The sequence below is a fragment of the Haemaphysalis longicornis genome, unplaced genomic scaffold, assembly GCF_048455015.1.
Source record: "Haemaphysalis longicornis isolate Haplotype H1 unplaced genomic scaffold, Haemaphysalis longicornis Haplotype H1 scaffold_8, whole genome shotgun sequence".
NCBI classification, from domain to species: Eukaryota; Metazoa; Arthropoda; class Arachnida; order Ixodida; family Ixodidae; genus Haemaphysalis; species Haemaphysalis longicornis.
The window spans coordinates 45,319,603-45,347,376 of NW_027526445.1; the positions used below are offsets into that span (position 1 = coordinate 45,319,603).

A 27,774-nucleotide genomic window follows, 5' to 3' on the forward strand; every position below is an offset into this window, starting at 1 on the left:
CTTCCCTGGATTAAATTTAAAACCGTTGCTATCTGCCCAACCAGCTAGCTTGTTAACACCAAGCTGGACCTGGCGCTCACAGACAGACAAGTTACAGGATTTAAAGGAGAGCTGAACGTCGTCTACATAGATTGAACAGGAAATGGACGGTGGCAGCGCCTTCCTAAGGGAATTCATTTTCACAATAAAAAGGGTGCCACGTAAAACTCCACCTTGCGGCACTCCATTTTCCTGCACATGAATCCTAGAGAGTGCAGTTCCAACTCGCACACGAAAGGTTCTTTGAGACAAGTAGCTGGCAAGTGTGTTCATCATGTTACCTGCCATGCCGAAGGACTTGAGGTCGCTTAGGATGCCATACCGCCACGCGGTATCGTACGCTTTTTCTAGATCAAAGAATACTGTCATACAGTACTGCTTATGGAGGAAAGCATCTTTTATATACGCCTCTAATGCAACGAGTTGATCGTTGGTAGATCGCCCCGCCCTGAAGCCTGCTTGGCAGCTCTCGAGAAGACCATTGTACTCTAAGAAGTACACGAGTCTCCTGTTTATCATCTTCTCAAAGAGCTTACATAGGCAGCTTGTCAGGGCAATGGGACGATAACTGGCGGGAGAGGAAGGGTCCTTCCCTTCCTTTAGGATAGCCGCTACTATAGCCTCTCTCCAAGAGCGAGGAATGTGCCCCGAAAGCCATATGTTGTTGTATAGATGTAGGAGTGTTTCAAGAGTGTCTGGGTGTAGGTGTTGTATCATGGTGTATGTAATCTTATCTGCGCCTGGAGCTGAAGATTTGCACGTGCTCAGGGCAGCCCTCAACTCATAGAGAGTGAATTCAGAGTTGTAAGAAGTTTTTGATTTGTCTTTGTCGTGTAAGGCTTTTTTTCTGCAGATGTTTTGTGTTTCATGACAGTGTTTGTGTAGTGTGCTGAGCTGGACACGTGTTCAAAGTATTGTGCAAGCGTGTTGGCCTGGTCTTCGAGTGTGTCCCCTGTTGTGCTTACCAGGGGCAGGCTGTGTGTCTGTTGTCCTTTTAGCTTGCGTATCCGTGTCCAGAGTTTGTGAGTGTCGGTGTATGAGTTGATGGAAGTGAGGAAGGCGCGCCAACTCTCGTTTCGCCTCACGACGCACACGCTTCCCAAGAGCCTTTGCCCGTTTAAAGGAAATGAGATTATCTGGCGTGGGGTACCGGCGAAGGACACCCCACGCCTTGTTCTGGGCCTCTCGCGCCCGCCTACAGTCCTCGTTCCACCAGGGCCTCCTTGGGTTGCGGGACGCACTGGAGGCCTGGGGCATGGACTTTTCGGCGGCGTCGAGTATGTGTGCCGTGACGAGTTGGGCTGCTTCCTCCACGTGTAGGTGTTTTATGGTTGTGTGGTGTAGATTAGATGTTTCTGTGAATGTACTTCAGTTTGCTTTTGATTCATTAAACCTGTTCTGGGAAGATGGACTGCATGGGCCTTTACCTATGTACGTTAGGGAAGTGGTCACTACCATATGGGTCCGTGCCCACGCCCCACTCAAGACATGGAAAGAGAATTGCAGAGCCAATAGCCAAGTCAAGATGCGAGTATGTATTGTGTCCTAAGTTATGGTATGTCGGCTGTTTTTTGTTGAAAAGGCATGCTCCTGAAGATGTGAGAAATTTCTCTATCAGGCGACCTCGGGCATCCATCCCAAAGAGAGTTGTGCGCATTAAGGTCGCCTGTTAGTATGTATGGTTCGGGCAGCTGGTCGACCAGTGCCTCGAAGTCAGAGCTCGAGAGTGCATGATCAGGAGAGATGTAAATGGAGCATACCGTTATCAACCTATTAAATATTATCGTACGGATTGCTACAGCCTCAAGGACAGTGTTAAGAGTGACGGGGTGGCAGGCTAAAGATTTCTGGGCGACAATTGCCACACCTCCTGAGGAGTGTGTGCAGCCAACCCTGTCCTTTGTGAATACCATGTACCTATTCAAGAAATTTGTTTGTTTAGAATTGAGGTGGGTTTCCTGGAGACACATGATACTTGGCTGATTGGCATGCAGCATCTCATACACATCGTCAAGATTTTTAAGGAGGCCTCTGCAGTTCCATTGGATGATGTTTTCATTTTCCATTATTTAAATTTAAGAATAACTGGAGTGTGTGTGTGCGTGTTTTTGTTCATGTGTCGTCTTTCGGGGCTGTTATTCTAGGATTTCTAGGCCTTTCTGGCGGCTTGGACATCGGAGGCCGTTCCTTGCACTGCGTTGCAGGCAGGAACGGCGCGACATCCATCTCCTCATAGGATGCAAGAAGGGTGCCCGGCGGACCAGGCCCCTCGGACTTGGCCCCCTTTCGGGAGCCCTTCGTTTGAGCCGCCACCGCCGAGGGTGTCCGGGACACCAAAGGTGGCACAGGAGGTGCGGTGGCGGTGGGAGCCGATGTGGGGCCCCCGGTGTCCATCCGGTCGGCACCCTCCAACGCACTGGAGGACGGGGAGGCAGGGACGGGAGCGGCACCGGTCCCTACAGAAGAGGTTGTCACCACAACCGCTGCTGCCTCAGCAAGCGGCGTGGCGACGGATTGGGCTGCCTGAGGCACCCCAGGGGGGGCGGGTAAGGGACCAGGTCAGACTCGCTGAACTGGATCCCTGTGGACACCATACGCCGCTCCGCACCCCGGCGAGCTGCGTCGGCGTACCTCTCCAGAGGGAAAGAGGCGAACCTCTTTCTCGCCTCTGGAAAGGTGATGTTCTCAGTGACCTTTACATTAATGATTTGTTTTTCTTGCTTAAATTTCTCCCAAGTGCGGGACCACGCTGCGTGGAGCCCCTGGCAGTTGGCACAGGTGAGGGTTGATGATGGACAATTATCGGATGGATGATCATGCTGAGCACATTTTGCGCAGGTCAGACGACCACGGCAGGAGTTGGTTCCGTGCCCGAACCGCTGGCACTTAAAGCAGCGGCGCGGGTTTGGAATTAGGGCCGGACATTACAATGTACAAAACCTGCATTGACGTACTCTGGGAGTGTGGACCGGCCAAAAGTAAGGATAATGTGCTTGGTCGAAACTACTTTGTCATCCCTCCTCATAGTTATGCGCCTCACAGCTGTCACGCCCTGATTTCTCAGGCCCTCCAGCAGGTCAGCATCTGTCTCATTCATCAGGTCTACTTCGGAGATGACACCTTGAGTACTGTTCAGGCTCCGGTGGGGTGTCACCCTGATTTCGATGATGATGATAGTTGGGTTTTATTGGCGCAAGGCCGACTATGGGCAAAGAGCGCCAAAGAAGAAGTTACTGAATTATGATGAGACCGTACATACTAAAACATGTGACTAAAAGTAAAGGTGATGCAAAAAAAAGACAATGGAGATGGCTGGTGTATAGGGCCAGGGTGATTACACATGATATGACAACAGCTGCAGAAAGTTTACCTCAGCTAAAAACTTAAAAACACGTTGACTAGAAAACATTGGTTCGTCGGCTAAAAAGTATGATGGGTGCAAAGGAATGTGTTGTCTGTATAATTCAGGGAAATGTTTGTGTCGTGTTGTGTCAAGTGCCTTGCATGTGATTAGTATGTGGACTACGGATAGGCCCTTTCCACACCTGCTACACATGGGTCCCGAAGTTCCAGTGAGCAGGTGGGAGTGCGTCGCATGTGTGTGGCCTATCCGCAGCCTAGCCAGGGCGACTTCAGTGTATCTGTTGTGGCTATGCGAGTTTGTTCAAGGAGGATCTTTGCATGCTGCTGGTTGTGTACTTCAACCAGGATTTCTCCAGTTCTTTGTTTTTTGGCCTTATATTTGTCACCAATGATGCCCTCCAGAAATTTCGATATTAGGAACACGGACTGTGATGCAAGAGGCTTTTCTTGGTCACTGGATTCCAACACCAAAAAACGGAGGTAGTTATCGGGCTTTGGAAGACTGAGGGTTGGGTGTGGCGGAAATGAACCTTCGGTGCGGCCCCTTTTCAGGGGCCGATGATGTTTGGGGGGGGGATTTACGATTTACCATATGGCATGTAAAAGAAGCAGGGGACGGGGGTACTTTCTTCTCAAACCTTACCCTGATAGCCTGAGAGGTCCCGGAGCTCCCTGCCTGGTAAACAGACAGGGAGCCCATCCGCCGGAGCTTGACCTGGGCTCCGACGGCCACCGTTAGAGGTTCTACCCTTCACCTTAAAAACACATCACCACGGTTGGATCCAGCTTATGTTTGGGGGCTCGGGGTCCGCGGTATCGCCAATACCGTCACCAAGATTGCTCAAGGTGCCCCGTGCGGGGGGGGTGAATGGTCCTCCCAGTGATTCAGGTAGCCTATGAAAAATAAAGCATCATGAGAAACCGTGATGTCAAGTGATTTTGTGAGCTTTGCACAACTGCCAGTCAAACCATTTCCATCTTTTTATGTGCTTACCAGAGTTATCGATTCCACTTTTTGGTCCTTCCACCCGTCGTCTTCTAGGTTGCAAGCCTCGTGTACCACATTCTGCAACATTGACGTTCCCTCGCAGATACTAGAAAAACAGAAGAAAGAGCAATTTATTATAGATTGGTTCACCTCGTAACATAATATTACATGTGACTGTCTGCTGCACGCCGACGTCTGAAACACGCCGACGTCTGAAATGCACTAAGACCTTCGACAGCTACTCTCTCACTGTACACAGGCCACCGGAATATAATAACCAATGACCCAGTCGAATTTTAGCGAAGCCCAATGCAGTGTTTTTACGAGAGCGCCACACACGGTGCTGAGTCGCTGCAATGATCAAGACTGCGTTAGGGCTATAGGCCTGCACGCATTTTGATTCCGCTTCCAACACTGAAGAAATCTACAAGCTCGTAGATTTGAGAAAATCAATACGAATGTGCACTTACCTATATTTGGCAGTATCGGTGCTGAACGGTACCACGAATGAAGTATTCTTCCATCGTGAGCGGTACGCAGTCCATTGTTGCACCACATCGTTTTCTGGGCGTTTCACTTTGTTATCGACAAGCGACGCGAATAACGCAAGAGCGATCCTGTCAACGTCTTCCACAAACAGCACAAGCGCACAAAACCGCTGTAGAAAAAAAGAATTGAATACACTGTCAAAAGTTTAGCCCAAAAGAGGACGTAAAACACGCTGCAGCCACGTGCGGACCAACATGGAGCGGTCGAACACGTTTTAGGTGTGAAATGGCGCCGGGCACTGGCGCGTGAAAATGTAGTTCGTGCACAATTAAAACAATTTTGAAGAGTTTGTTCCTTTTTAGCTTGGGATCGCATATTGTTGAAGTGTTTTACTTACGTATTAAAGCGACTAGCACACTTTTTTATGTTGTTATGCATTTTAAAAGCTAAAAGTGCTACAACGTTCATTTCCAGGAGCACCTCCGGCTGGGGCTGGAAATATCTCTTCCAGCCAGAATTAGGAATTCCGCCTCCAGCTGGAAACATTTCCGGCCGGGTCACAAATTTCCCGAGAGAAAAAAATTCTGTTCTGGCTGGAAATCAATATTTCTCGCTGGGAAGGTTACGTTTCCAGAGGGAAGTTGATATTCACAGCTGGCACTGGAAAATTATGCTAGAAATGTGGCTGGAAATCCTCATTTCCAGCAAGAATATGCAGTCCATTTTCATCTGGGCTTTGTTACATATACGCTACGTAAGGTGCTACGTTCTGTTCTTCCAGCCAGTGTGTCGTGCCTCGCAAGTAGTCACGCGCCCCGCGTCACCTTGCTTCCGATTTATTCGTGCCATGCTCGTCTGGTGAACCCTATTTTATGTGTTATTGAAAGCTTTGCGATGATACAACTTTTTCGCTGCATTTCGTTCTACAACATCGCTGTGCCGTGTAGTGTCGCACTGATGCGCGCAGCAAGTTTACGAAAGCCGCTGCTGTATTTTTTGCGCTGTTAAGGCCCGTTCACACTGCGACGAAAGCGACCAGAATTCTGTCGCTTTGTTGCGCGATGACAAAACTTGGTCCCGACCATCCGCCAAAAACGGTCGTCGCGCGACAAAGCGAGGGAATTTCCGTCGCTTTCGCTCGCTTTCGTCGCAAGTGTGAACGCGCCTTTATCCTTTAAGTGCCGATCGTGCATGCCTTTTTAGTTTTTCCAGCAAGCTCGCAGTGGATATTAAAGGATGCTGTAAAAGCTGAACGCGCACGCTGAGTTTATCAGGTTACTCTTGTAATTTTTTTGCGGTTGTAGTGGCTAATAACTTTAAAAAAACTTCTCTAATTGAAGGTCGGTCCTTGGGAAGTTCAGCCTTGTTCGTTTTATCAAGCGCAGTCAAAACTCCACACAAGGCTTCTGAAACAATGCCTCTACGAAATAAATCAAGGTTTATTGAAGATGTGCATTGTAATTAACGTGAATACAAGTAAAGGATTATAAAGGAAAGACACTTGGGCCAGATATAAAAGCATGGCCAACTTGTGAGCCTTAATTTGATTGGTGAACTCCACAAGTCACTGCGAATATACTCCAGCCTGTTTTATCTGCCTAACCTTGGTTAATGCACTTGCCATGTCATTGCGTGCATTTTGAACAAGTACATTGAAAGAGTCAAAAAATGACAATTGTAGTATGGCACTGTGATTGTGGTCTAATGGACTGTTTTGTTTACCTTGCAGGGATCCAGTTTCCCGACCATTCAATTTGGACACTGGAAGAAAGTTGAATTACCAGCCTGGGGCTCACCTCTGGCTTCCTATAAAGTACACAGATATATGCAGCTATTTTCGGGGGAGGCCCTGTGGAGACGGTGAAGCCGCAGAGGCGTTCAAAGCTCTGGATGCATACAAGTACGTGAAATCAGGTGTGTACATACCTTATATTTTACATGTGGCGCAAGTACAGCATATCAGGTTGTCAGATAAATTTGTGAGATTTATGAAATACTGTTTCAAGACACACAAGATTGGAAAAAAGGCACCGAAAGATTATTTACAACATGCTCTTATAAACTTACTACACGGTTATTTGAAGCGACATTTGAGTTGAGAGTTTCACCCATCGGCAGGACAATTTTCAAAAGCAGTTGAAAGCTCGAGTGTTCACCCGCCATGTTTTGATGTCTTTAGTGCTGCCAAGTTCTGTTCTCGTAACTTAAAAAATAATTTCAGAGTTAAACCGGGCCAAAAAATCATCGTGGGTGATGCAATTGATTGCAATTAAAACTACAGGTGAGTTTATACGCAAAACGCTAAGGAAAGGGCAGTAGCTTGTTTTTTCGTGTTTCAAGGGCATCTGAAAACCTCCAAGGTTGGTGGTGGTGCTCCTTGGACCCAAACGACATACCAAACCTAAACTTTTGAAAAATGTGTAGCAGCTGAATGGTGGCACTTGAGTCAAATCACGTTCTCTTCACAATCACAATCACCAGGTGCACTTGTAAGTGTTCAACTGTTGATTGCACTTTGGAGTGTAGCACAAACAAGACATTATGCCACCTAATAAATGAAAATATAAGCTATTGAGTGGCTGCTCCTTGCGTTTCGTAAACGTGTGTGGCTAGAACTTCATATGGCAATGCGCAAATGATCTGTGCAGGCAAAGTCCACAACATCATGACTGCCAGGCCGCGACAAGGTTTCTGCAATTTGAAAGCCTATGTTGGCCCGTCGCAGCGATCAACGTTCCCAGCATACGAATGCTGGGTACAAGTGGAAGAAAATGGCAACATCCAGGATGCCAGACAGGATGCCAGATGCTCATGCATTGCAGGGTGAGCTTTATTTCCCTCTTTTTACTGCTTTCTGCTACGATATGCAACTTATTCATGTGGATATGCAGGTTTGGACGGGTCTGCAGTCATGCGGCAGCAGCTTGCTTTGCAGTAGACTTGTGGACCCAGGTCAGCACTCCTTAGCAGGCTCCGACTGAACTGCCATGTTCATGGGTGAAACCTCGCCTGAAAAAGGTATGACGGCAATTTTAGGACTAGTTTCATAACAAAAAATTAGTCATGAAATCCACTTGGTCTCGTGATGGGCAGAAACTTGTGTATTGTGAGGAATTCCAGTCACATAGGGTAACAAACTTGCAGGTGCAGCCAAAACAGGCAAAGCAGCTGTCGTACACACGGCACCGGTATGGCAGACTGTGCCCCAAAGGAGGAAGCCCTCAGGCCTCAAAAAGCTTCCGAATGAAGAAGCGTTCTTGCAGACACTTCAAAAGGTAATGGTTACATTTACAGGGGCACATTTAAAGCACACATGTAATTTATTACTGCCTCACATTACATGTGTATTAATTGTTCATGTTTTCCAGGTAGCCCCAAATGCAAGAGTGTACACTCTAACAACCCCCAGGCCATAATCAGGCCACAGCTGGTAGCGCCTGTCAACATGCCCAGTGATGATAGACTGGCAGTGACAGTCGGAACACCATTGTGTATGTTTACTGCACGGCTGTTAGCCCATAGAGGGCTCCAGAGTGAAAATGTAGACGAGTTGGCGGTGGTTGTTATGCAGAAGTTGTCTATAACTGAACAAGATGCAAAGGCCATTGAACAGGCCACTTGTGGCTAGAGGAGTGCACCACTGTGATTTTCTCATCGTAAAGGCCGCGTAACGGCATTCATTTTTAAGGATGTGTGCCGGTCAAAGAAGGCAGGGTGCACAACACTAGTAAACAGGATTTTTTAATGCCAAAACAATCAATGCACCAGCAGTGCAGTACGGTACTGCCAATGAGGTTGCGGCCAAGGAGAGGCTACTTGGGTACCTTGAAGGCCTGCATTCAAATGCTAGAATTGAAGACTGCGGTCTTATGATAAACCCGAAGTACCCGCTCCTAGGCTGCAGTCCCGATGGGATATTTCGATGCGAGTTTCGGTGCGAGTGTCATGAGCCTTCTCTTGTAGAAGTTAAGTGCTTATACAGTTCAAGAGATTGCAACCCTTCAGAACTGATTTTCAGATTTTCTGATCGTCTGCTACACCATTTGGCGCCTTTCTACCGTGAATCCGAAACATGGGTTTCGCTCTGCATACCCCAGGTGACGCCGTCGTTCCAAGATCAACTTGCGCTGCCTCGCACGTCCAAATCAGCCGCCATTTTGCCATAGGCGAAAATAGTTTTTATTTTCAGGAATACCAGGTAAGTACTGTCGTTGTTCCTGGTGTCAAACAAAATAGACCACAAAATGCGATCTTTGTGTGAAGTTTCAGCGCGAACAAAGCGGCTGTTCGTTCACGAAAAAATTTTATAAAGTGTCCCAATTATCGCCGCAACACCCTCAATTGCGCAGTTTTCATGCAAATGGCTTTTCCTGCGTCAGGCTTATCCGAAATCTTGAAAATTGCAACAATTGCGCCAAACTGCTCGAGAACAGAACTTCTCGAGAATGAATAAACCCAAGGAATAGCAGGGAGTCACAAGCACTGCTTAATGGCACTAAAGAAAATGCAGCTTTTAGTGTGTGTATGGCTGCATACAGATATTACAGCGGAAACAGCAGACGACAGCAGCACATTTATTTATTTATATATTTACTCATTTATTATTATTTTTTGAGCACCCACAAAAAGCACTAGACCTTCTTGGGTGGTGCACTAGAAGTACAGGGCAGCACACAGACGAAAAAACAACGAAATATGTATACGGGATGCGAAGTTGAGGGAATCCCGATTACTGTGTAGCACCACACACCCGCACGCACGCACACGCACGTGCACATAAAAACGCACAAACGCACGAGCACGCAAATTACACATGTAGGCCATAAAAATTACTGTTGGGTACATAGCATGCACGAAAACAAAGTTCATGGCAAAATGTAGGCATCTGCAAACACTCATCTTCTAAACAGTGAAATGTTAGTGTGATACAGAAAAATACAGATATCGCGAAATACATGCAAATCACATTGATAGGTATACACAGCACACACGCCCGTTCGCATGAACACACGCATACAGGCATAAAAGACGGGAATACGGGAATAACAGCTGAAGCTTACCGTTTTTTAAATGGGAAAGATTTGCCGTGCTTGGAAATAAATTCACCCACTGTTTGGAAGGCCACTCCAGAAGTAGGGGCAGATACTGAGCCAGCTATGTCTGACTGGGGGCCAGCTGAGAAGAAGGCTTTTGGTTGGGTGCCAGAAATTTTTACCTAAAGCCACTGACTACTTGGTGTCGAGACTTCCATTTCAAACCGTGACACTGCAGAGCCTGCGATACCTCTCCCCCAAATGCCAAAGAAAAATAGTCATCAGGGCCTGAACTAAGGCGCCTCGCTATGAAGTTGCCTGACGTGATCCAGTCTGATGAAATTTCCAGGTTTATAAATGAGTACACAGTATTCCAACTGGACAAACACTTGAAAGTGCTCAAAGAGTTGGCGGGTATTGGCAAGTTGCCTTTGACATAAATAGGTGGGATGGTACACCCAAGTACTCGTTTCTTAGTGAGGTGGAGAAGGGTCTTCTCAGCACCCCGCATGGTAATTCTGATGCAGAGAGTGGCTTTAGCGAAAATCGCCGGTTTCTACAGGATAGGACCCCCGGCTGTAACTAGAAAGCATCATTGGCATTCTGCACATTGTGAGTAATGGAAAGCGATTTGACTCTGACCCAAGTAGTTTCCCAATTAGACCTGAGGTTCTCAGGGTGGTAAGGAATTCAAACAGAAGGTACGCTGAACGCCTTGCTTTAAAGAAAGAACAGTCAGATAAGCGGGCACGTAAGCAGCCTAAAGCAGGCCCAAGAAGCGAGGACCAAGATCTCCAAAAGGAAGTGGAGACAGCAAAAAAGATGCTCACAAACGCTGAACTTCTCATTGCCCATGGCCTTAAATCAAAATAAAGTGACGTGTCCCGATTCGTTTTGTCTTCTAAATGCGGCTAGGTCAGTTGTGGGTGATATTCATAATTCTGGGTAAGTTTTAATTATCGCTGAAAAGCGTGCAGCACATAGTGGTTTAATCGGTTGTCTATCATGAATCTGGTACTTGTCTTAAAATTGCTTCTACCAACACCTGCTCCAAAAGATAGTTTTGCTGCTTTAAAACCCATTTTTGCCTGCTCCAAAAGCTGCTCCAAAGTGGCCTAAGCCAGTAGCATCACTGAAATTGTGCTAGCAGCCGAGAACTACTCAAACATCCGTGCAAGGTGGCATCACGACTCTGATAAAAGAAACATCCGCAATGTAGAGGCTCTTGAGACAAGCTCAAGTTGATGTGCTGGAAAGCTCACCCACACGCTTGTTCATTGCAAATGCAGTTGACAGCACTAAACACTGACCCCATTCGATTCAGATACAGTTTACGGCAACGCCTGCACCAATATTCTCGATTCACTGCTGAGAAGCGGGTGTCCTGCACTGCGCCACGCGATTGCTCACGGTGCCCCAGCGGCAGCGCAGTGAACTGCCGCAGCTGCTACAGATCGAGGTGGTGCAGCAAGTGAGGTGGTTAGGGCATCGGGAGTAGGCAGACAGCCAACAGCTTTTGTAGGGACTCTATTAGCCGAACCTCACTCTGCCATCAATGGTCGTCAGGTTTGAGCTGTACAGGATGACAGGCGATGATGGTGAGCAGACTATGCGCCTCGCTCGATTGTAAACAGAGCCACGGGCACTGCCATTGCAGGTCATAGAGTTCAACACTAATATATAGTAGAGGGAAATCTGGCGCCACTGTCTAGGGGAGCTGGGCTTCAGCGAGCGTTCTGTTATGTACCGGGCAGGCAAGTTCCACTTGTCCTTGGAATGGTTCATGAACAGGCTGAAAAGTGGCCTCTGGCTGCAGATAAGCAATAATCTTACTGTAGAAGATTATTCAAATTTTTCTTATACTAAGATTGAAGCTCTAAAAAGATTTACCGTAAAAACCCGCGTATAATACGAGGTTTTTTTCCAAATTTTACGATGTAAAATTTGTGCCTCGTAATATATGTGGATCCCAAAGTTTTCAGCCGAAAATTTGCACTTTCGGTTCCGGTTTCAGTGTAGGGTGTGCCTTCTTGCGGTGGCGTTGGCTGGCTGCTGCTTCTCTCAGCCGGTGCCATTTTGATTGTTTTGACCACGCGAAGGATCGGCACGTTCACCGCAAGTCTATCACGATGGCGGGTGTTGAAGGCAGTATTCGGCTGCAATTAAAAGAAACGTTATTTTATGTGCCGAGACCATCAGGAATTGCGCCGCAGGACGGCAGTTCGGCGTCACCGAAGGCAGCATTCGCGGGTGGAGAAAGCAACCGGTGCTTGACTGGATGAAGTCTGTGTGGTGTCGGCGGCCTGGAGAACTGTTGAGGGTTCCCGTCAGTGCGCGTGTTGGACGCCTTTCGCTGCCACCTGGCCGATTCCGTGAATAAATTGTTGCGCGAACCCCACCCCGAACTCATTGTCATTCCAGGAGGAATGACATCCAAGCTGGAACCGCTAGACGTTTGCGTCAACAAGCCTTTCAAAGACTGCATCAGGTGCTGCTAACAAGAGTGGATAAGGTCAGGAGACCCGTAAGTGACAGCTACCGGATGGCTGACGCGGGCTTCTCCAGCGGTGCTTTGTGGCTGGATCACGGATGCGTGGGCCAGCATCCCAGAGGAGCTCGTCAGTTCTCTTTTAAGAAATGCCGCATCTCGAACGCCCTTTATTGCACTGAGGACCACTTTCTGTGGGAAGACATTTCCGACAGGGCGACTTCAGGAGACAGCGGCAGCGAACCCGACGATGACTGAACGGACGTCGGTAGACAGTGCCAGCGAAAACTGACAATGACTGAAGGGTAACTGCAGTGCAAATAAATATTTTCTGTGCTTTTTAGCTCGCATTATATGCGGATGAAAACTTTTTTTCTGATTTTACTGTCCCCGAATTACACCTCGTATTATACGCGGGTCCGTATTATACGCGGGTTTTTACGGTATATGCCAGTGATTATTTTGAAGCTTCATGCACGATGAACAAGAAAAAAATGTTACCGTTATTTTGTTGCTTTTGGCTTCGCGACAAAGGCTCCTTGTGGCTAGCCAAGCCAAGTCAGGGTGTCTACCAATATGACATTTTCAAATTCTCTGAGTTTTCCAGGTTTTCTCCGAGTCTTTCTTTACAAATTCCCTGAGTGACACAGAACTCTGGTTTACGTCAACACCGACTGACCACTTCACCAGTTGATTATAACCATCTAAAGGGTACCTTATGAAAAAAAATATCACATAATAAACTTTGAATGCTAACCAGTAACTTTTATCTCATTCAAAAAGAAAACATAACAGAGTGGTAGTAAAACTGCCAGTGAATCATCTATCGAAAAATTACGCCCGCCTCCCCTCGCGGGAACCCTGGTGTGATGCAACGCTTCTCATGGGGGGTTCCATTGGCGTTTTCCATCGTATTGATTACGCTTATAGCAGGGATTCTCACGCGAAGGGGAGGTGGGCGTAATTTTCCATTTTCACCTTGCAATGCACATGCAGTACACGTATGCTGAGGTACGGTCTTTATTGCAGACGAGAATGAGTGCCTTGTGGTCCGTAAAGTGCACAGTTAGGGGCTCGACGATTGCATGAGTACTGCGAGAGAGTGCAAGCGTAACGCGGACGACCGTCGACTGAGACCATCGGAGCGCGGCATGCCGCTTTATATTCACAGCGCCGGAAGGAGAGGAGAGCGTGGAGGGCGAGAGTACAGCACATGCGCAGCGCGCGCAGCGCCGCCCACCGGCGCCTAGCAAGAGAGTGAGAGCGCGCTGCGCCAACCCTCGGCTGTTTGGGAGAGAGTGTTCGCTATCGGAGAGAGAGGAGGAGAGGCGTATACTGAAACCCCATCCTAGAGAAAAAGGTAGCAGGTTCCAGAGGGGACCAACTGCGCCCATTAGGGAATTTATAACCATAAGCCAGCTGGTACCAGCTATAAAATTTTCTGTATAGACACTTTCCAGTACAAATTCAGGCAATATGTACTTACGGCCAAGTAAAACAATGTCACCAGGGTGACGCACTTGGGAGCGCCAGTACACCCTCTTGTTTTGGGCGGCATCCTCCAAAGTCGCCGGCTCAAAATCCTTAATCAAAGAGATGGCAACGATCGCCCTACCACCGTCTTTTTAGTCCACGTACGCGTAAGTAGGTGGCATACTTGAGTGGAGGAAATTACAAAACAATGCTAAAAATAAGCACACTGCACAACTACACACCCTTCGATGGAATGTGCACACGGTGGACTGTTCGATGGAATGGTCACAGAGACCACGCAGGTGCAGACTTGTCCCTGCCTGAGCAATCCCTGATCAAAGGGCGAGACAGGGAGGCGCCCACAAACCGGTATAAGAGGAATGGTGAGGAGCAACAACAAAGACCAACACGTGAGCCACCGCTTGAAAGAAAATTCTTCATATTGAACAAGACTGCGAAGCTGGGTGAGTCCCGTCCTTGTCAGCCTTTCTCGTCCTGTCCCTTGTGCTGTTGTAATCATGGATATTTTTGAAAGTCGACTGGGTACACCGAGTGTGTCTTTATTTTAAAAAATTATTAATATATTTTTTATTTATAAAATTATAAACATAATCCTGCACATGTTGTACTAGTGCAAATAACTATATTATTTCCTTTTTTACCCACGCTTGGTACACTGGACACGCTTTGTAAATGCACTAACTGTACACCAATTGCACTAGTGTAGCCATCTGCTCAGAGCATTTCGGAGCAGTTCTGAAAAGCAAAATTGAAACTGCTGGCGCTGGCAGAGCAGAGCCGATACGCCGCGCTTTCTGCCGTTTGTGGTTCTTGCGCTTTCTTTGTATGCTCACGCTGAATTCCTTTGGATACTCCTTAGAGCCACCATCCGCACCGTACGCAAAGAATAGAAGATGCCAGGTTGCGCTGTGCAGGTGCTGCGTGGCTTTTTTGCTTGTTTGTGTGCTCAATTGGTCTGCGTGGTCTGAATCGGTGGGTGCTTATGGACCAACAAACTAAAAAGCGCAAAGGTTACCTTTACGAATCAAGCGAATTCCGCGTACCTTCGTCGACACGGTGGCATCGACAAGAAGAAAGAAATCAAAGTGAAGCCGAAACATCAGGAACCAGCGATGCATCGGCCACTTCTGGTACATCAAGCATCACAGCCGATGCCTCATCATGTGCAACGAGTTCCGAGGAGGATGGAAACATGGTAGAGGTCTTCTTTGACTGTTCTGAAGGCATAGAGGAAAGGGAGGAAAGTTCAGCGCCCGTGCCACCGGAAGACGCACAAAGCTGTCAAAGCAGCCCTCGACGAGTACGGTGATGAAACCCTGCCCGGCTCCACTACAACGAAGGCAGCAGTGATCGTCATGATATTGGCATTTGTTGTTGCCCATGGGCTGCCGTGGGACACTGTTGACGGCTTACTGCGCCTGATTAACGCGCTGTTCGGGTTCAGGGGCAACGTCTTTCCCCGGAGCAAGTACTTGCTGAGGAAGATGTGGAGCTACCAGATTGACAGTTTTGTGAAACACCACTACTATTGCGACCTTTGCGGCAGTTGCGTTCAGAGGTGTGGACCTGGTAGCGCACGATGCGAAAGTTGCGAAAAAGACTTCCAGCTGTCTGCGCTAAAGGCAATGGGCTGCTTCTTTAGCATCGCGGATTTAAAGCGGCAAATACTTTGTGATCAACCGGTGCAAGGAGGAGCGCCTTAATAAGATGGCTTTGATCAATTCCACACTGAATGAGCCCGCAATCAGCGACATTACATCTGCTGCCGTTTACAAGAGCCTCAGAAGCAGTACTAATATTTCAGCAGACCTTACTTTAACCTTCAACACAGACAGCAGCCCTGTGTACCAATCTAAAATATCTGTATGGACAATTCCATTTGTCATTAACGAACTGCCACCAAGACTACAGCAACCAAACACAGTGTTCGCTGGACTATGGTTTGGGCAAACGCACCCCGACATGTTTTCCTGGAAATCTGTATGATGATGATGTTTAGAGTTTAATGGCGCAAGGCCGACTAAGGGCAAAGAGCGCCAAACAAAAGTGATTACATGAAAGTGACATGGAAGTAAAAGAACACTTTAGTAAAAATAAACAAATTAAAACACAACGTAATGAAGATGACTGGTGTCAAGGGCCAGGTTGTCAACAAGCATGATAAGAAATGAGATGTAAAAATTTTACGTCGGTGAGAAACTCGAAAACGCGTTTGATTGAGAACAGGGCTTCGTCTCCTAAGAAGAGTGACGGGTGTGGTGGAATATGTCGTGTGTGTAGTTGAGGGAAGTGTTTGCGTCGTGTAGTGTCGAGTGCCTTACATTGTATGAGGATGTGCATCACGGATAGGGCCTCTCCGCACCTACTGCACAGAGGTCTTGGAGACCCAGTGAGAAGGTGCGAGTGTGTTGCATGAGTATGCCCTATCCGTAATCTGGCCAAGGCGACTTCAGTGTATCTATTGCGTGTGTCGGTGGTGTATGGTCCCAAGTGTGGTTTTATTACGTGTAACTTGTTGTCTGTTTGTTCACTCCAGTGTGTTTGCCATGTTTTGCGAAGTTGTTGTCTGATGTGTGGTTTCACGTCGGTGTAGGGTAATGTGGTTATGTCTACTGTATTCGAGAGTGTAGCAGCAGCAGCCATTCGGTCCGCTGCTTCGTTCCCGGCTATACCACTGTGGCCAGGGACCCAGCAAAGAACCAGTTCAAATTTGCGTACATACACCGACATAATACCCTTGACTATTAGATTTACCACGTGATTTTTTGAAGACGTTGATGACGACAACGCCCGCACGACACTGAGGGAGTCTGTATATATAATGGATTGTGGGATGTGACTTTGAAGGATATGATTAACAACAAGAAGTACACCATTAGCCTCTGCCGTAAAGATACTGGTATTACTGTTAAGAGTTCTAGTGACATTAAGGCCGGGCCCATGCGCCGCGCAGACACAGAGGTGGCAGTTTTAGAGGCGTCCGTATAAAATTCAGAAAATTGATACTTCTGCTGCAAATACAAGAAGTGCTGCAGAATTGCACATGTGGGAGCTCGGTTTTTATCTACATGTGTGAAGGATGTGTCGCATGATACAGGGCGGAGATGCCATGGTGCTATAAAATCTGTTTGAGAACTTTGTATGGTGTCTAAAAAGGAGACAGAAAGCTCTGACGCTTCCTCTCTAACTCTGTAAGAGAAGGGCGCAGAGAACGATGGTCGGTTTAGGAGTAGTGCAGTCTGAGACGTATCATAAAAAGCCGATTTAAAAGGATGGTGTGGCATAGATGAAATTTTAAAAGCAAAAAGAAGATCTGCGTATGCTCGCTGACGTTGTAGGTTCCACTTATTACACTCCACATAGAGGCTTTCGACCGGGCTAGTCCGGAAGGCGCCACATGCCAACCGGAGCCCCAGATGAAGCACTGGGTCCAGCATTTTGAGGGATGTCTTACTTGCTGACCCATAAACAATGCTTCCATAGTCTAATCGTGAACCTATCAGGCTGGTAAAAACACGTAAAAGAAGTTGTTTGTCAGCCCCATATGAAGAGTGGGAGAGAACCTTGAGTATATTCATGGCCTTTAAGCATTTATGTTTAAGTTGTTTTATGTGTTGAATGAACGAGAGCTTTTCGTCAAGGACTACACATAAAAACTTGTGTTCATTTCTGACTGGAATTGAGACACCATTGAGTTTGATGTCTGGATCCGGCCGAATGCCGCGCCTTTTCGAAAACAAAACACAAGTACACTTCACTGGATTAAATTTAAAACCGTTGCTATCTGCCCAGCCAGCTAGCTTGTTAACACCAAGCTGGACTTGGCGCTCGCAGATAGACAGGTTACAAGACTTAAAGGATAATTGCACGTCGTCTACATAGATTGAGCAAGAAATGGTTGGTGGCAGAGCCTTCCGAAGAAAGTTCATTTTTACAATAAACAACGTGCAACTCAAAACTCCACCTTGCGGAACACCGTTTTCCTGCACATGAACTCTAGAGAGTGCAGTTCCAACTCGCACGCGAAACGTTCTTTCAGAGAGGTAACTGGCAAGCGTGTTCCACATGTTACCCGACATACCAAAGGACTTCAAATCGCTGAGGATGCCGTACCGCCAAGCAGTGTCGTACGCCTTTTCAAGATCAAAGAATACTGTCATAGAGTACTGCTTATGCAGGAAAGCATCTTTAATATACGACTCTAACGCAACGAGTTGATCATTCGTAGATCGCCCCGCCCTAAAGCCCGCCTGGCAGCTCTCGAGAAGACCGTTGTACTCTAAGAAGTACACGAGTCTCCTGTTTATCATCTTCTCGAGGAGCTTGCACAGGCAGCTTGTCAGGGCAATGGGGCGATAACTGGCGGGAGAGGAAGGGTCCTTTCCTTCCTTCAGGAAAGCCACTACTATAGCCTCCCTCCAAGAGCGAGGAATGTGCCCCGAAAGCCATATGTTGTTGTATAGATGTAGGAGTGTTTCAAGAGTGTCTGGGTGTAGGTGTTGTATCATGGTGTATGTGATTTTGTCTGCACCTGGAGCTGAAGGCTTACATGTGCTCAGAGCAACCTTCAGCTCATGAATTAAAAAAGGAGAATTGTAAGAAGTGTGCGACTTGTTGTTATCACGCAGGGACTTCTTTTCTACAGATGTTTTGTGTTTCATGAAAGTGTTTGTGTAGTGTGCTGAACTGGACACGTGTTCGAAGTGTTGTGCAAGTGTGTTAGCCTGGTCTTCCAGTGTGTCCCCTGTTGTACTAACCAGGGGCAGGCTGTGTGTCTGTTGTCCTTTTAGTTTTCGTATTCGTGTCCAGACTTTATGTGTGTCAGTGTACGAGTTGATGGAATTGAGGAAGGTGCGCCAACTCTCCCTTTTCGCCTCACGACGCACTCGCTTCCAAAAGCCTTTGCCCGTTTAAAAGAAATGATGTTATCTGACGTGGGGTACCGGCGAAGGACACCCCACGCCTTGTTCTGGGCCTCTCGCGCCCGCCTGCAGTCCTCGTTCCACCAGGGCCTCCTTGGGCTGCGGGACCCACTGGAGGCCTGGGGAATGGACTTTTCGGCGGCGTCGAGGATGTGCGCCGTGACGAGTTGGGCGGCTTCCTCCACGTGTAGGTGTTTTATGGTTGTGTGGTGTAGTTTAGATGTTTCTGTGAATGTACTCCAGTTTGCTTTGGATTCATTAAACCTGTTATGGGAAGATGAACTGCTCGGGCCTATACCTATATACGTTAATGAAGTGGGGAAATGGTCACTACCATATGGGTCCGTGCCCACACCCCACTCAAGACATGGAAAGAGAACTGCGGAACCAATAGCCAAGTCAAGATGAGAGTACGTATTGTGTCCTAAGTTATGATATGTAGGCTGTTTTTTGTTGAAAAGGCATGCTCCGGAGGATGTAAGAAACTTCTCCAACAGGCGACCTCGGGCATCCGTTCTGGAGGAGCCCCAAAGAGAGTTGTGTGCATTAAGGTCGCCTGTTAGGATGTACGGTTCGGGCAGCTGGTCGACCAGCGCCTCGAAGTCAGAGCTCAAAAGTGTGACATCAGGAGGAATGTATATGGAGCATACCGTTATCAACCTATTAAAAATTATTGTGCGTATTGCTACAGCCTCAAGGACGGTGTTGAGAGCGACAGGATGGCATGCTAGGGATTTCCGGGCTATTATGGCTACACCGCCCGAAGAGTGTGTGCAGCCATCCCTGTCCTTTCTGAAGACCATGTACCTATTTAAGAAATTTGTGTGCTTGGAATTCAAATGCGTCTCCTGAAGACACATCACACTTGGCTGATTAGCATGCAGTATTTCGTATACATCGTCAAGATTTTTAAGAAGGCCTCTACAGTTCCATTGAATTATGTTTTCTCTTCCCATTATTTAGTGCGAGAGCTACTGGAGTGTGTGTGTTTGTTTATGTGTCGTCTTTCGGGGCTGTGACTCTCGCCTTTTTTGGCTTGTCAGGAGGCTTTGGCGTCGGGACGCGTTCCTTGCGCTGCGTTGCAGGCAGGAACGGCCCGACATCCATCTCGTCGTCGGATGTCCGAGGGGTGCCCGACGGACCGGGCCCCCTGGACTTGGCCCCCCCTCGGGAGCCCTTTGTTTGAGCCGCCACCGCCGAGGGCGTCCGGGGCGCCAGAGGTGGCACAGGCGGTGCGGTGGCGGTGGGAACCGGTGCGGGGCCCGTGGTGTCCATCACCTCTGTACCCTCCAACGCACTGGAGGGCGGGGAGACAGAGGCGGGAGCGGCACCGGTCCCGACGGAAGAGGGTGCCACCACAACCGCTGCTGCCTCAGCAAGCGGCGTGGTGGCGGGTTGGGCTGCCAGAGGCAACCCAGGGGAGGCGGGCGAGGGACCAGGTCAGACTCGCTGAACTGGGTCCCTGTGGAAACGAGACGCCGCTCCGCCCCCCGGCGAGCCGCGTCGGCGTACCTCCCCAGGGGGAAAGAGGCGAACCTCTTTCGCGCCTCTGGGAAGGTAATGTTTTCAGTGACTTTGATGTTGATGATTTTCTTTTCTAGTTGAAATTTTTCGCACTTGCGGGAGTATGCCGCATGCGGCCCCCCGCAGTTTACACAAGTGAGAGTTTCGGCTGAGCAGTTCTCGCTCGGATGATCGTGCGCCGCGCACTTTGCACACGTCGTTCGGCCACGGCAAGAGTTCGTACCATGCCCGAACCGCTGGCACTTAAAACAGCGCCGCGGGTTCGGGATGTACGGACGGATGGAGCAACGGATAAAACCTGCATTTATGTATTGTGGAAGAATTGCGCGGTCGAAAGTCAAGATAATGTGTTTGGTGGGAATCTCCTTGTCGTCTCTGCGGATGGTGATGCGTCTCACGGCAGTGACGCCCTGATCCTTCAAGCCGGCAAGGAGATCCGCATCGGTTTCGTTCAGGAGGTCTGTCTCGGATATCACACCCTGCGAGCTGTTGAGGCTCCGATGGGGTGTGACCCGGATGTCAAGATCAGCCAGTCTAGTCTGAGCTAGAAGCTTTGCAGACTGCTGCTTGTCATTTATTTCAATTAAGAGTTCACCAGACCTTTGTTTTTTGCATTTATACGATTTTCCTACTATGGCTTCAAGATACTTGGCGATCAAGAAGACTGACTGAGATGCAAGAGGGTGGGTTGGATTGAGGGATTCCATCACAAGAAATCGAGAAAAATGGTCCGGTTCAGGAAAGGTTAACGACGGCAACGGAGGAAAGGATACTTCGGTGCGGCCCCTTTTCAGGGACCGATCACGGTTGGGGGGGGTTTTAGACAATACCATAAAGCATAGTATAAAAGCAGGGAGACGGGGGTACTTTCTTCCACAACCTTACCCTGATAGCTGAGGAGGTCCCGGAGCTCCCTGCCTGGTAAACAGACAGGGAGCCCATCCGCCGGAGCTTGACCTGGGCTCCGACGGCCACCGTTAGAGGTTTCTACCCTTCACCTTAAAAACACATCACCACGGTTGGATCCAGCTTATGTTTGGGGGCTCGGGGTCCGCGGTATCGCCAGTACCGTCACCAAGATTGCTCAAGGTGCCCCGTGCGGGGCCTGGAAATTTGTAAGTACGGTTCAGGAAATTGGGCAGATAGTGTGGACAGTGGGAACGCAGACTGTGACGTCGAGTATCCATGCCATATGCTGCTCGGTAGATGCCCGGCACGTGCTCAAGTGCAATTAAACACGTTACAATGGACACTTTGGCTGCCCCTGGTGCCTTACATGTGGGGAAGAACTTGCAGGTGTGAGCAGCTGCATGCAAGTAAAGCTGATTGTTTTGCTACCCTAGTACATCATGCATGATTCCTAGCCATTAATGAAAAGAGCGTGGACGAGTTGTAAACCCCTTTTCAAGTACAGTAAAAGCTTGTTAATTCAAACTGCTAGGGGATGCTGTCTCATTTGGAATTAATGAAAGTTCGAACTAACGAAAGTTAACAGAACACTGAATGCGAAGCCGTAGGGCATGTCAAGAATTCAATGCTTTAAAAAGGCTGTGATTTCAGCATGTCTCTTCTACTTAAAAGGCTCCAGCCAGCTCCTTTTGCTTTAACAAGCAAAAGTGGCGGAATGCCTCCTCTACGCCTTCTTCAAAACTAAAAATAGGCGGGAGGTATTCCACCAAACCATGACATCGAAAGGTACAGCTGCGCTGGTGCTGCGTCTTCCTCCTTTTCACTGTCACAGGCAGTGACAAGTTTTGCATTTTACCCATAAATGATCTCATCTGTCACCGCCCCACACAGCATTGCACCAGTGTTCACACCAACGTAGTCTGCAAACAAGACATCCTCGAAGCATCCGCCATGGAGAGTTTAATTTGTTTTACCCAATTTTACCTTTTCTGTCTGTTCCTCACTACATTCTGGAGGTGACCCAGTATCGTGTGTACACAAGATGTGCGTTTGTGTGGCCGTACTCACACCAAGGTGCCGGGTCAGGGCCTCGCAGTTTGAATACTTCCATTCAAATTAACTGGCTTTTTTATACATAGGCTTCTATGTGAGCTTGGCCGGACCAAATCATACAGTTCGCATTATCCATAAAGTCAAGTTATTGAAGTTCGAACTAATGGGCTTTTACTGTACTTAGTTCAGCTTCAGAAAATGTAAGTTATTAATAGCTGAAGCTGATTGGAGTGAACGTACACTACTTTTAAACTTAAAACTGTTGAGGGTGGCCGAGCGGGTATGCTCAGGGACCGCCCCGGCAGAGCACACAGCCCTGAGAGACACACACACACGGTGCTTCCAGGAGCAACATAACCTGCCCCAGCGGGGAGCTTGCTTTAATAGCGCACCTAGAGTATGCTAGTTTGTACACTGATGATGATGGTCGCAGTGGCGCCATCTAGGCGAGACGTGACACACTATGTCCCCCCTTCAGACCCCTCACAAGTCCAGTCTCCTTGGCTCGCGAATGGTTCGACCAAAACACGACACACACCCAGGGGGCTCCCGCAGAGTTGGTGGTGTCACACCCTGTGATGCAGAAGGGGACACTTGCTCACTCTCGGTGGCCACTGCTGATGAGAATGAAGTAGGAACACAATGACTGCGGTTGCGCTGCACCACTCCTTTGGGTGTTTCTACACACATACGAGCGCGGACGCTGCGCTGGGCTCAAGACGATGGCTGGACTCTTGATATCCCAGACACACACGTTCACCTAGCTGAAGCAGATGAAGTTCACGAACAGCATGTCTTCTTTTGAAGTCCTTCACCTGTCTTTGCCTGTTAGCACGATCCCGCTGGTCCAGTTGTACCGAAGACGGCCAACCTGGCTTCAGCTGGTTACCTGTTTTGGGTATACGAGTTTGCAGGCGTCTGCCCATTAGCAGCTGTGCCATTTCATTCATCCGCCCAACGATCTGTACGAAACGGCCTGCTTTCACCGCCGTGCTCAAGAGCCGGGCCAAACTGCTGATGCCTTCTACACGGCTTTCCGGTCAATGGTAAAACGCTGCAACTACGCGTCGCCAGAAGTCGAGGAAAGGCTCGACAGCGACCGCTTTGTTGTCGGTTTGTTCGACCCTAACCTCCCGGATAAACTGTGGCAAAGTCCGAAGCTCACCTTGCAAGAGGCCCTTACCCATGTCCGTCAACACGAAGACGCAGAAAACGACCGCCGGGCACGCGACTCGGCCGACTCGTCACCGCTTGCCGTCGATGCCACCGCAGGTGTTCGTAACGCGAAAGGAAAGACCGGGTCACCTGACAGGCCCCACTAGAGAGGGTGCTTTCTCTGCGGACATTCTTCGCACGAGCGTGCAGACTGTGCGGCTCGACAAGCAACTTGCAATTTCTGCAGCAAGAAGGGTCATTTCGAAACTGTCTGCATCTGCATAAAGAAAAGAGGATGCAACTCCAAGCGCACTCGGTCTTCAGCAAGCTCCGTTGAGCTTAATGCGGTGGCAAAGAACCGCCCCAACACCAAGTTCATCGAAGTACTCGTGAATGGCGCCCCACTGTCGTTAAAAGTGGACTCGGGCGCCGAACTTTCAGTCGTACCAGGAAGTCGGCGTCTCCCAGCGGCATAGTTGCAAGTACGACGCGGGCTTGCGGACCCATAGAACGCACCTGAGCATAGAGCATAGAACGCACCTGAACTTTCGGCGGTGCTGTGTAGTGGCCCGTGGCGAAAGTGTAATCCTCATACTGGAGCAGCCACGTAGTCCAAGAGCCGGGGTTGTCGAAGTCGAAGGGTGGCGGTGGGCGTAGCTGAGCAGCTGCGGCACGGCAGCGGCGGCAGGGGTAGTCTTGACGGGGGCGGCAGTTGTCTCGTGACGGGCATACGGGGTTGAACTGGTTGAAGCGTTGAACTACGGACGACTGTTGAACCGAAGAACTAAACCCCACTTCTGACACAATGTTGAGGGTGCCGAGCGGGTAGGCTGAACGACCGCCCCGGAAGAGCACACAGCCCCGAGACGCACACGATACCTCCAGCAGAAACATTGCCCGCCCCAGTGGCAAGCTTGCTTTATTGGCGTACCTAGAGTGTGCTAGTTTGTACACTGATGATGGTGGTTTCCGTGGCATTATCTAGGCGAGACCCAACACACTACAAAAACATCCAAAGTTTGTGCCACATGCTGAATATCATGACTAAGGGGTATAGGAGGTTTGTGCGGCATTTAGCATCACAAATTGTGTGGATGGCCTTCACAGCTCAATTGTAAGGCACGCATAAATATGGGCAAAATTTGCTAGGGCTTGTGCAACAAAGGACAACACAGCCAGTTGCTGATGTTATGCACAGGTGTTGGCTAGAAACGAGTCTTGTTGCTAAGCGTAATATTGGGAACGACAAGAGAGATTTATGAGCTAATCTCAGACCAATCATTGCAGGTGCCTTACGCTACGGCGGACAGATATAGAAGTTGAGAGAACATCAGCTGGTGTATTATGGAACATGAAACTTGCTGCAGAGCTGGCTGTTGCAGTGAATGGTATGAATGAACTTTCACCACTAATCAACCTCAAGAACTTCGACATCGTCCGAGGCCAAGCTGTCGACTACATGCAATGCATCTATTTGGGTGTCACCCGACAGCTGGTGGGGTTTTGGTTGGGCTGTCCAACAAGTCCAACAACTAAGGAAACCTCGAAGAATTCATCAGCATCAAAGAAAAAGAACTCATCAGCCTTGAAGAAAAAGGACTCGTCAACGTCGAAGAAAAAAAGAGACTCATCAGCCTCTAACCTCTTTTACATTGGTGAGTCTTACATCAATATCACTGCCAGGAAAGCTAGCTCTTGAGATTTTGTTCACGGCTTTGTAAAATAATTATGCAGCAAAATCAGTGGTTCCAAGTTATATGGTTCCAAGTAAAAAAATTGGCCGCGTATCTGCTCCTTTCGTTGCAAATGCCGTCAAAAGACGATAGTCTTTATCGGCTTTTGCGAAGTAAATGCCTCCCTTCGCTTTCCCGCTCACCTCTCATGTTGTTCCTCTTGCGTCGCGCTCCTCCCAAGGTAAAGACGCCAAAGGTTTGCTTAAATCATTTTAAATTTCCCGCGTTCCACTGCTCCAAACCGGGTGACTTGATGCAAACGCTGCCGTACGGCGAAGACGCGCGTTAATCGAGGCGCCCTACTTCAGCGTTTATAGAACCGCGTTTCCCTACTCCACGTGCATTGAAAGCAGAACGTGGAACCTACCCAGTGGAACCTTGCGTAACTGTTGCCGGTTGATTTCTTAAAATGGCCTCAGAAGCTATAGTGGCGCGGGCGACAGTAGGCGACGGCGGAGTGAATTCTTTTTCTGCAGTTGATGAAGTATTTAATTTCGCAAATTCAAGGATGTTTGATTTTTTTATAAAGGAACACTGCAAATATCACTTCTGTATTGATTTGTTGTCTCATATTTGCGTAATGTCTTGTTCTTCTTCAACAATGTTTAAAGTATGAACATTCCACCGGACATAGACGGGTAGATTTAGCTGTGACTATATAAGACTATTGCGCAGGCATTGTTTTGCTTTGGCCGGGTGGCTGAATCGGGTCACAGACAGACAGACGGACAGACATACAGACACACAGACAGACCAAAATTTCTGGGTTTAAGTAGCCCAAGAAAGACTATCGTCTTTAATAACAGATTGATTGTGAGGTTTAACGTGCCGACGCAACTCAGGCGATGAGGCGCGCCGTAGCGGAGGGCTCCGGATTAATTTTGTCTTCGTGGGGATCTTTAAAGGAGCCCTGAAGACAAAACACAAGTTGGGTTTATTAGAAAGACTGCTTAGTCCCGATAACAATGATACCAATATCATCGCAATCTTCGAACGAATAACGGAGATATTAAAGAAAACGTGTGAAGCAGTTGTGACCCCCTAGACAATTTCCCGCAGCTTTTCTATGACGTCACGGAACCTTGTTTGTGCGATTGGCGGCCGCCTAACTGACTTGTCGTGACAACACATGACTAGACGTCTGTAATGGGGCCTCTAGTTCCATTTGACCGCATCACTTGAATGCTAACGTGCAGTTAACGCACTGAAAATTATATTTTATTGTTGGACCGTATGACGTCATTCTTGCTGATAACACGTCACTGTGGCGCAAAATTTGAGTTTTTAAATACTTGTTTTTTTTGCTAAAAAACATCTTTTGTGGCTGTCATGGAGCTGAGTGAGGTACTGAATTCTAGTTCTTTGAAACTAAACGAAGTTGTATTTTCTCTTCATGGCTCCTTTAACGTGCGCCGAAATCTCGTACACACAGGCGTTTTCGCTATTGGCCTCGAGGACATACCGTGGCACCACCTACGAGTGACGTCACTCATGGGATGCCGGGTCGTTGCGTCTGCTTGACCACGTTTTTCCGTGCATAGGCGACCGCACGAAAAAGTGTGTTCTTCTTGTGGCCGCCGCGTACCTACCCGCCTTCAGTGGTTTTGATTTAAACGTACTGACGGGCAAGTAATTAACGACTGGCTTGTTCCCGGCGACACTTCGGGCGACCAAACGAGTCGCGTGCCGGCGGCGGCACAACCCCGCCTAGGTAGCCGCTACCACTGCAGACGCCATGGAGGACGACACAACGGACGTCGAGAAAGGTACGCCGTAAATTCATGATGAAATACTTGCGACGTGACATGTATCAGACTGTACTGTATGCAATGAAAACAACACGCCTTGCAACAGCGGCAGAAACGTGCCGCTGAGTAGTAATCTCGCCGCGCGTGCGGCGCTGGCAATGAACGCGGCAGCTGTGAGCGAATTGCTTCGCCACACGTGCTTAAAAGTGCTCGTAGGATCTGCAATTCGGATTCACCAGTGCCTATTTCCTTTCCACTGTTCATTTTAGTTACGCTCTGATCTGATTAACGATCACTGCCGTACGGTTTGCGACACCTTGTTGGCAACGTAAGAACGTGTTTTCAGTGCTTACGGGGCGAATGTAGACATGACGTTTACTTCTCGTTAAGACCTCGCCGTGGAAAATTACAATTGGAACGTGTGCTTTTTTTTTTTTTTTTGTCCGTCTACAGTGAGCCTGCCTTTCTCCAGCATGCTGAAATTCATCGATAAGCAGTTCGAGACCTCGCGACTACTCACAGAAGGCGAAGCTGTCTTCGAGGCGAAGCATGTTGTTGTGTGTAGCGTGAAGGAACGGGGAGCGAAAGACGTTACGCTGGCTGCACTAGTCCTGCAAAGTTCCGGCCTCAACAAGGATCCCCACGAACTTCAGGTCACCATTGAAGGAAGAGACGTGGCTGCAGCGTCCTGTACGTGCAAAGCAGGGTATGGCAAAATCACAGGGGTCGGAATAATCTTCATTTGCATGACATAAAAAAACAGTGGTTCTATACTCCTTAAAATCTGTCCATGTTAAAGTTCCTTCATTTCATTGCAGTTATTTCAACACAAATGC

At 48.4% G+C, this 27,774-nt stretch overlaps 1 protein-coding gene and 1 long non-coding RNA gene across 2 annotated transcripts in view; both read right to left on the reverse strand.

Annotated features, from left to right (window-relative positions):
• Positions 1 to 4,264: 4,264 nt before the first annotated feature.
• Positions 4,265 to 5,607, reverse strand: LOC144149639 (uncharacterized). The gene is made up of 3 exons (XR_013318344.1): positions 4,861 to 5,607; positions 4,397 to 4,496; positions 4,265 to 4,296 (listed from the first exon to the last, which is right to left on the reverse strand). It is a non-coding gene; the product is annotated as an uncharacterized LOC144149639 (long non-coding RNA).
• A 2,081-nt stretch (positions 5,608 to 7,688) lies between these two features.
• Positions 7,689 to 27,774, reverse strand: part of LOC144149640 (uncharacterized) — a 108,749-nt gene continuing 88,663 nt past the window's right edge. The window contains exons 4-5 of the mRNA XM_077681294.1: positions 27,459 to 27,626; positions 7,689 to 7,888 (exon numbers count right to left, since the gene is read on the reverse strand). Coding sequence (XP_077537420.1) covers positions 27,544 to 27,626 — 83 coding nt within the window. The 3' untranslated portion in view covers positions 7,689 to 7,888; positions 27,459 to 27,543. The remainder of the gene's footprint in view (positions 7,889 to 27,458; positions 27,627 to 27,774) is intronic.